Here is a 9794-nt window from a genome sequence, read left to right on the forward strand (position 1 = left end):
TCTCTAGAATCTTCTTCAACACAAGCTTTATACATGGCCAAATGATCTTTTTATAAAGTTTATTTATTTATTTTGAGAGAGAGAGAGAGAGTGCACACAAGAGGGGAAGGGGCACAGAGAGAGAATCCCAAGCAGGCTCTGCATTGTCAGAACACAGCCTGATGTGGGGCTTGAGCTCACAAAACTGTGACATCATGTCCGGAGCCAAAACCAATAGTTGGATGCTTAACCGACTGAGTCACCCAGGTGCCCCAAGATGATCTTTTTAAAACATAAATTCCTTGACCAAAATCTTCAAAGTTCCCTTTGGGATACCCAAAGATACCTTTGGGATCAAATTGCAAGCTCCAAGTGTGACACAGAGGCTCCCCTCATTACCTGCGGTACACCGACAGCTCCAAGCTCAGGGTTGATTCTCTTCATCCCTTCAACCACAAATACTAGAAGTCTTCAATCATGACATGCTCCCTTTTGCCTGTGTGCCTGTACATTATTCCCTCTTCCTTGAATACCCTTCTCTCTGTTTCTGCCAACTTCCCCTGGCTACAGTTTTAAATTAGATATCACCTCCTTTGAGAAGCTCCAAATTAGAAACCTGCCTCCTTTGGGAAGCCAGTACTTTCTAAGATTGGGGTAGGTGCTGTCCATTTGGCATCCTGGGGGTAGGCATTTATCCCACACATTGTTTTGGGATTGATTGTTTTCTTAATGGGCTTCCGCATTGTAATCTAAAGTTATCAAGGGTCGAAGACTCTGTCTTGTTCTCCGTTAAATCCCTAGTAATTAAAAGCACAATGAGATACCACCTCACACCTGCCAGAATGGCTAAAGTGAACAACTCAGGAAGCAACGGATGTTGGCAAGGATGCAGAGAAAGGGGAACCCATTTACACGGCTGGTGAGAATGCAAACTGGTACGGCCACTTTGGAGAACAGTATGGAGGTTCCTCAAAAAATTAAAAATAGAACTACCCTACGACCCAGCAATTGCACTACTAGTTATTTATCCAAAGGATACAAAATTGCTGATTTGAAGGGGCACATGCACCCCGATGTTTATAGCAGTGCTATCGCAATAGCCCAATTGTGGAAAGAGCCCAAATGCCCAGTGACTGATGAATGGGTAAAGAAGATATGGTATATGGAATATTACTTGGCAATTAAGAAGAATTAAATCTTGCCATTTGCAACAACATGGATGGAAGTAGAATGTATTATGCTAAGTGAAATAAATCTGGGAAAGGCAAATGTCATATGATTTCACTCATATGTGGAATTTAAGAAACGAAACAGATGAACATAGGGGAAGAGAAGGAAAAAAAAGATAAAAACAGAGAAGGAGGCAAACCATAAGACTGAAGGTTGCTAGAGGGGTGTTAGGTGGGGGGATGGGCTGAATGGGTGATGGGCATTAAAGAGAGCACTTGTAGGGATAAGCACTGGGTGTTGTAGGTAAGTGATGAATCACTAAATTCTATTCCTGAAATCATTATTACACTATATGTTAACTATCTTGGATTGAAATAAAATGAAATGAAAGAACTAAAATAAATATAAATGGAATGAATGCCTGATTTTTTTTTAATCATTGCAGTATTCTTACCTTTTGACATTAGTGGGCTAAGTCTTAAAAGTTCATCCAGTTTTGTCCTACACCCTTAAAGGAATACATTCCCAATCTGGGGGTTTATCGGAGAAAAAAATGCTACCATTTTAAAAACAACTTTGTACAATGACTGACATTTGAAAAATTATTATGGACTGTGTGCATGTATGTATATATTGATCTGAAAAATATGTATGATTTTTTCTTTTTTTTTTATTTATTTTTTTTATTTAAAAAAAAATTTTTTTTTTCAACGTTTATTTATTTTTGGGACAGAGAGAGACAGAGCATGAACGGGGGAGGGGCAGAGAGGGAGACACAGAATCGGAAACAGGCTCCAGGCTCCGAGCCATCAGCCCAGAGCCTGACGCGGGGCTCGAACTCACGGACTGCAAGATCGTGACCTGGCTGAAGTCGGACGCTCAACCGACTGCGCCACCCAGGCGCCCCTGATTTTTTCTTATCAGATACAGAAACAACTAGAAAAGACATTACAGTGGGTCTTTTTCCTCAGGTCTAACTCTCCTCAGGAGTTACCAATTTTTTTAATTCATGTTTTTCCTGCTTTAAGTCTATTTGCACGACTGTCAATTTTCTACATTTTAATAAATATCTATTTACAACTCACACTGTAAAGGCACATTGCTAGGTAGAGATTGCACAAGTCAGCAAAATGGTATTTTGCAGCAATTGGCTGCATTCTTGGAGTGAGTGTGAAACTACTTTAGACGGAAGGGAAGGCTCAGATATCTATTTATCTGGCCTCTGTGAGCTGAGGCTGCCCAATGTTGAGTCAAAAAGCGCCGTATGTTCAGTACTGTCTTTCCTCACATTCTCCATTGTCTTTCAAAGGTCAGGACCCCACAGAATCTTCCCTGCTTCAAGGACAGATTGGAACCCGAGTCTCCATAGACTCAGGAGAGGATTGCATATAGTTCCTCCTTTTATGGTTGTTAACTGAAACATTTTCTGGGAGTACAAATTAGAAGCCTTATGAACTATCTTACTGAAATCAAGGCAACTTCATACTGTGTCTAAACGGCTTCGGTGGTATAATTTCATAGCAAGATCATGCTTGTTGTTTTCATAAAACACATGCAGAACACCCAAAATACAAAGGATCTGGATTTTGTTTTTAATACACTCATACTACAAAATTATTTTAAAAGAAGGATCTATTTTTCTTTCTTCCTTTGTAACCACCATTGATAGAAGTGTTACTGCCAGGAAAACTTTTTTTTTTTTTTTTTAATAGGGTCAGGGAATGACTCTAAAGATTCAAGTAACAGAAATTGTTTTTTCCCCTGTAGCTGAAATTGCTACGTTGGTTTTAAGTTTCCCAATCCAAATTAATGAACAATTTTCTCAGTAGTCTAAGAATGGATTTGGCAGTGCAAAGATCAGAGCAATCTCTTCTTCATTAAATTGGGCAAAGAGGACTCACTGGTTCTCAAACTGTTAAATGGATATTAGGGTTTTTAATGAATGGAACATTTATTTTTGTGCCAGCTCAACTAGCAACATTGACATGATTAGCATACATTTTGGCAACTGTGCTAGCACAAGGTGTTAGTAAAAAGGGGCTTTTATCTTTGAGCTTAATTTGCTTTAACTTTCCTTGTTATAAATATTTTTAATGTGAAGGAGATGGTTTTGTAAAGGAAATCCTGGCACAAGACGTTATTCAGAAATATGTCTTTTTATTAATGTTACAGGCATCTCTCATGCTAGAGATGAAGTCTATACCCCGAAACACAAAAACGGTCTTCAAATTTAGAAATAAATAAAATATTCTGTTACTTATACTCCTGTTGACACCACTGCACTCTGGAGGATTTTTTAAAGTTAATATCACCACTGGTTTCATACATAGTTCCTTCCTTTAAAAAAGAGAAATAAGGTATAAAAATGGTAGAGGATGGATTCCTCCATTGCTATAGATCCGTTAGGAATGAAAAGTTTTGGGGGTTAAATGATCTTGGTTTCTTAGCTCAGGTTCCTCTCATACAAAAATATGAGAAATATTTTTCCTTTTTTTTTTTTTAACAAACAGTACTGCCTCCTATACTTATTCAAATTGTCAAACTGAAGAAAACAAGAAAAATGAGTTAATACAAATTCAAAAGATCTTGGGTGTTTGCATTCAGTTTTTTTTTTGCAATGTATTTTTAAAATGTATTGAAAGCTATTGTAACACAGCTAACAGAGGATTTGTTATAAGTATGTAGTAAGATGAATGTTTATAGCTGATACTAAATGAAAAATTAATATGCATGTGCACATGCGTGGGTATAAATTCTCATGTGAACTTCTGTGAAACATATAGGCATACCCTCTATTTTATATATATACATATATATATATACATATATATTTATACATATATATATACACACACACATATACACACACACACACATATACATACACACACACACATATTCAATGCTTTACCCAATGTTTAATTGAGTTATGAATTAGTTTAATATAAACTCTAGCAAACAGAATATTTATACTGTACCCACATTTATCTCTAAAAGCAAACAAATGCCAATAACAGGCACTTCAGTGAAAGTACAAGCCTGTGTTCAAATATAAAATGGTAAAAATGAGAAAGAAATTATGAAAATATATACCTTTAATTTGCAGACATATAAACACGTTTGGTACAGTACAGACACATGATGCCAAAAAGTAGAATGGTCCAGCTTAAGCTAACACATTCCTTGTTTACACAGATATTTTGCTATAGCTCTCCTATAAAATAAAATTCCCAGCTCACACAATGAAGTGAAAGAGATCAATCACCGAGGAACCAGCCTGCTTCATTGCAAAGGATTCAGTAAAAGCTAAGTTATCAAAGCAATCTGCTGCTGGGCTTACAAATAAACTCTTGGACCTAATCCAAAGCCAAAGGAAGGAAGCCAGAAATGGTGGCCAACAAACCTAAAGGACAACAAAAAAAGAAGTATAACTTTTATATAAGGGGCCCAACTAAAACAACCAGTAGTGCTCACTAGCATCTAGAATAATTCTGTTTTAATATGATTTTTACTTACTCATGTGATAAATGAGTCCAAGAACATAAAAACCTAATATATAACCCAAGCATAAAGTATACCCGACAAGTTGTCAAAGCACCAAAATGTCGTGAACACACCTACAAAGCAACTAAAGATTGAAACATTTCTTTGCTCCTGGCTGTTTTCCTTGGACACAATTTCCAGTTACAATGTTTGGAAGGGAGAATATATACATTTCCCCTGTAGTAATAGCAAGTGCAGTGGTAAAGCAAACAGAAAGCAATCTGAGTACATGGAAAGTGAAATACTCTTCAGCAGGTCAAATCCTTAACACGTGGCCATGTTTTCACCCTTGCTAAAGAGGAATTGCGCTTCTTCGTTAATGCCTTCTCTTTCAAACTATACAACATGTACTTGTGAGGTAATAAACATTCTGTTTACAAATGCATTTCTTTTCTTTCTTATCATACATTTAAGTGCAGTGAAATTCAATTTATTTCAATGTCATATTTCTTAAATGTTAAAAACAATATATTTAAAATATACTCTTTCATTAATTTCATGTACAACAACTGTCATGTACAATACCTCAAAACAGTTCCCTGCAAAGGAGTAGTTGATGCCCTCTTGTGGCTAAAGGACTTTTTAGACAAAAAAAATGCAATGTACCATTTTCTTACCTTATTCCCAGGTTCTACCAATCTGCTTGGTGAATGAAAGCTGCAAATCATGTCCAAGCTTTTTTTTTTTTTTTTTTATAACAGTTCTCTATAGCTGTTAGTACTAATTTTCATTAGAAAATGCTGTACACATTTTATAACCTCTGATTTTGAATTTAAAAACCTGTAAACAGCTTATTTACAATATAGTACAAGTTATAAATTAGTTGTCCTCCATTGGAACTGCCATCTACACACTCTTGTTTAGGTGATGAGACTACCCCAAGTCAGTGGAAACATCTCTGGGTTATTCCACAATGAAATGTCAAATATTAGAAATAGCCACTGGTTTCCTCTCTCTCATATGCAAGTCGATTTTTCCTTTGAGTGGAATTTGTACTTCCAAATTTTCGTCTTCCCTGTGATGCTTTTTCCCTCTCCTTAAACAGATGTATATGCCCATCCCTGTTACAAGTGTGATAGAACCCAAGCTTATTACAGACAGAGCTACTAAGGTAGGCACACAGGACACAGACTCGACTTTCCTGTGAGTTGGTTCTATGGAGATCTGTGGTTCTTTCTCCTCTATGTTAATTTCTGGTTCCTTTCTTAAAAGACTCTCAATGTAGCTCTCGTTACTGACAGTGTCGTTGACAAATAGATTCACCATGACTGTGGAGTGGAGAGGTTCGGGATAACCATGATCGCTCACTTTCACCAGTAAACGATGGAGTCCATAATCTGTCTGCAGCAAGGCCTCTTCCAAAGTAATGTTGCCGGTTTTAGGGTCAATCCTAAAGGACTCGGGCCTAGGACCTCGTCTTCCTATGATGCTGTAAGCTATGACAGCGTTCATGCCCGTGTCTTTGTCAACAGCATAGACCTCTGTGACTGGGGAGCCGGGCAGAGTAGAAGGCAGTACCAATAGGTAGGACATGTTAGATTGAGGGAACAGAACAAGAGGAGGGTTGTCATTGATATCTAGAAGGAGAATTGTGATTTTTGCAGTTGAAGAGAGGGCAGGCTCGCCCCCGTCAACAGCTTCGACCCACAAAGTATAGGAGCTCTGCTGCTCTCTGTCCAAAGAGACTTTGGCTCTCAGCATGCCCTTTCCTGTGTCTATGACAAAAATATCACTCTGGTTCACCACCGAGAGGGCGACCCATCCATTTCGTCCGGCATCAGCATCTGTCACACTAATTACCCCAATTTCACCATATCCTGGAAAGTTTTCTGGCACAAAAAAGCTGAAGTCCTTGTTGATGAACCTAGGGCTGTTGTCATTTTTATCCAACACCGTGAGAGCCACAGTGGCTACTGATTCTCTGGGTGGCTTCCCAGAGTCAACAGCTCTGACTGTGTACCTGTACTTTTCTTTCTCTTCTCGGTCCAGCTGAGTAGAAACTGTCAGAATTCCTGTGACACTGTCTAAGGAAAAATACGATGGGGCATCAGGTCCCAGAAAATAGGAAACCTGGCCTCTCTCTCCACTGTCAGCATCGGTAGCATATAGCTTAGTCAGAAAGGCATTGGGTGCGTTGTTTTCTTCAATAGTTAGTTCCAGCAAGGGTTGCAGGAAAATAGGGGCATTGTCATTGTCATCTAAAAGTTGCACTTTAATAATTTTTTTGACATGAAATCCCTCAGAGTTCCAGGCCACCACAGCTATTTCGTAGAACTGCTGTAGCTCATAGTCCATAAGTTTTGTGGTTTCCAGCAAATATTCGTTACTGTATGGTTTGTAAGGTGATAAGCGAAATGGTCCTTCACCGTCCAGGTAGCAGTTCACCTTGTATTTACCTTCTGGATCTCTTATAGTGAAGAATGCAATTGGAGTGTTAATAGGCTCCAGTTCTTTCAGGTAAACAATACCGTCCACCTCATTTGCTATATAACGAGGCACAATTTCAGGTGGTCTGAAAATGACTTTGATAATGGTCACCAGGGCTGTGGTCACAGCGGGGATGCAGCCTGGCCCGTTGGCAAGGATGGTGAGCTTGTGCGTTTGCAGAACACTCCCCCCGATCTTACTGAAAAGTTTAATGACTCCGGTGGTTTCATCCAGATGGAATAAATCCTTGGATGCCTGTGGAACTTTCTGGCTGTATGAGTAAGTGATCTGAGCATTGGTTCCCAAGTCTCTATCCACAGCCTGGACAGCTGCAACCGGTGTGCCCACTGTAGCATTCCCAAACACAGTGACATTGATTTGTGAGTCTGCGAAGAGAGGGCAATTGTCATTAATGTCTGTTATGCCAATGGTGAGGGTGGCGCTGCCCAGCAGTGGTGGGGACCCACCATCCTCTGCTATGATGATGCTCACATACTGGTCCTGGGTCTCCCTGTCCAGTAGTCCCATGACAATTAGATAGGGAGTGCGCTCCCCATTCTCATTCTCCTCCACATCCAGGGTGAACATGCGATGGTAGTCCAGCAAACGGTAGGTCTGCACCCCATTCGTGCCTATATCTGGGTCCATGGCAGGGTGCTCTATGGCCAGCCGGGTGTTTACAGGTGCATTTTCTGGCACCCAAACTGAGATTTGGGAAACGGGGAACTGTGGGGCATTGTCATTAATGTCCCGGATTGCGATTTTCACCTTCACAAACCGAAAGTACTCCTGAGGCAGGACCAGTACGTCCAGAAGCAAAAGACAAGAGTCAGAGGAAGGGGAGGAGGAGATGGAAATGCTGCCGCCCCAGGCACCTCCTCCACCTCCTTCTAGACACAGGGCCTCCCGGTCGATCTCCTGGTCAGAAGTGTGCAGCTCCCCGGAGCGGTTGTCTAGGGTCACGTACTGGCCACTCAGTCCCCGGGAAGCCAGGCTGAAGGAGAGAGGGGGGCTCCGCTCAGCCAGGGTGCGCTCAGGCAGCTGCGGCAGCTGGTTCTGCCTCCCGGCGGCTCGGGGCACCAGCCGCAGGTCCTCGGCCAGGCTGCCGATGAGCACCCCCGCCGGCAGTCCCTCGTTCAGGCTGTACAGAAGCTCCGTGGCCCGGCTGTAACTTGCGAGGCAGTTGAAGGGTCCCACGAAGAGGAAAAACAGAAAGAGATGCTGAAAGTGGGGGGAGGGGAGAAGGCTCGTTACACACACGCGGGAACACGGAGATTGGAGTCAGAAACCAGTATCACGGGGTCATATTTGCCCCCATCCCCGTTCCCAAAGGCAAACCCTCTAGTCGGAGAGGGATGGAGAGGAAACTTGCTGTAAAGGAGATCTTTGGGGCAACATTGTCGCCAAAACTTAATGTTTCTGTTCAGTTTCTGCAACCCCCCCGCCTTTCCCCCGCTCCCCATCAGCACCCTCATTGAGTTAATAATCGGAATCCCAAGCCATAAAGCATCCCTGGAAACACGCGGTCGAGTGGAGAGGACTCCGCTCAGGGACTGCGCAACGCCGCAGGGAAACCACCGGGGTAGGCTATGGAGAGGGAGAAGGTTGGTAGTGGAGAGGAATGAGCGATGATGGGCGATTCATCAATTTGTTTCCCATTGAAATGTTTCTACCACTAAGGTCCCCGGAACGCGAAATGTGCTACATCCCTTTTTGTGAGACCACCGCTGCCAACAACAATATCAATAATAATAATACGGGAAACATAGTGACACGTTTCCTTCGGACCCCCCCCCCCCCATTAAATAAACACTTTGGGTCAGAGAAGTGATTTTCATTTTAGCTCTCATCTATCAGACCGAAAGGACCTGGATCTCCACCTACTATTAAGCCCTCACTAATCCCCCTCCCCTAAGGGAAGAGTAGGGAAGGCGGAAAATGCTTACGCAAAAACAATTTGTCAATTACAGCGGCCAGTGCTAGCAGGTGCCGGCAGCAGGACCTAATCTCCGCACCCCTGTGTCTCAAGCCGATAACCCCCTCCCCCCACCTCCTCTGCCTACATTTCTATTTCAGAAACTTCCTCTCCCGACCCAAGGACTAGCCGATTCCTTGCTAAAATGAAGACACCTTATCCCAAACTCCCTTTCCCTCCCCCAACCTTCCCGTGAAGTTTGGATTAAGGTAAAAGGTTCGAAAACCGTCAAGGAGTAGGAACTGCCTCACAGCACCGCAACTTGTCTGGACCCCAACCCTTACCGGCAGGCTTCTGTGGCTGGTGCTGCTCCTGGGACGACTTAGACGCCCCATATCCAGGCGCGGGTGCCAGGTCGCCGGGCGCCAGCTCACTGCCAGGGCCCGCGAGCTGCGCGCATTCCCTCGGCCGCGCATTCCCAGGGAGGCTGCAGTCAGCGCGCTCCTGACGGGAGGGCGGCAGAAGACACTCCCTCTCTGTTCATGCAAATCGCTGGGGAACTTCAGCCAATAGTCACTGGCTCGTCAATTAAGGATGGGAGCGAAAGGGGGGCGGAAAGGCGCGGGGCTGAAGGGCACGGTCATGGTTTCCTTCCCAGGACGTGGGTGAGTCCGGACCCCGCCGGAGGAGCCGGAACGGGGGGACTTGCCTCTCAAGACTGCGACGTGGCGCCACCCGGTCTGGCCCCGGAGCGCGTGCC

General features: G+C 43.0%; 1 protein-coding gene across 1 annotated transcript; it reads right to left on the reverse strand.

Annotated features, from left to right (window-relative positions):
• Positions 1–4066: 4066 nt before the first annotated feature.
• On the reverse strand, positions 4067–9757 carry PCDH20 (protocadherin 20). Its single transcript, XM_045478520.1, has 2 exons — positions 9379–9757; positions 4067–8340 (listed from the first exon to the last, which is right to left on the reverse strand). Exons 1-2 carry the CDS (start codon positions 9508–9510, stop codon positions 5614–5616), a joined length of 2859 nt encoding a protein of 952 aa, XP_045334476.1. The 5' UTR covers positions 9511–9757; the 3' UTR covers positions 4067–5613.
• Positions 9758–9794: the final 37 nt, after the last annotated feature.

The sequence above is a fragment of the Leopardus geoffroyi genome, chromosome A1 (assembly GCF_018350155.1).
Source record: "Leopardus geoffroyi isolate Oge1 chromosome A1, O.geoffroyi_Oge1_pat1.0, whole genome shotgun sequence".
In the NCBI taxonomy this organism is placed as follows: domain Eukaryota; kingdom Metazoa; phylum Chordata; class Mammalia; order Carnivora; family Felidae; genus Leopardus; species Leopardus geoffroyi.

Bases quoted from the DNA above. Each gene is read 5' to 3' on its own strand.
- PCDH20 (XM_045478520.1), bottom strand. From the start codon at position 9,510: ATGCGCGGCCGAGGGAATGCGCGCAGCTCGCGGGCCCTGGCAGTGAGC. The intron at 8,341-9,378 runs GTAAGGGTTGGG...CCCCACTTTCAG, and splicing joins CCAGCCACAGAAGCCTGCCG to CATCTCTTTCTGTTTTTCCT.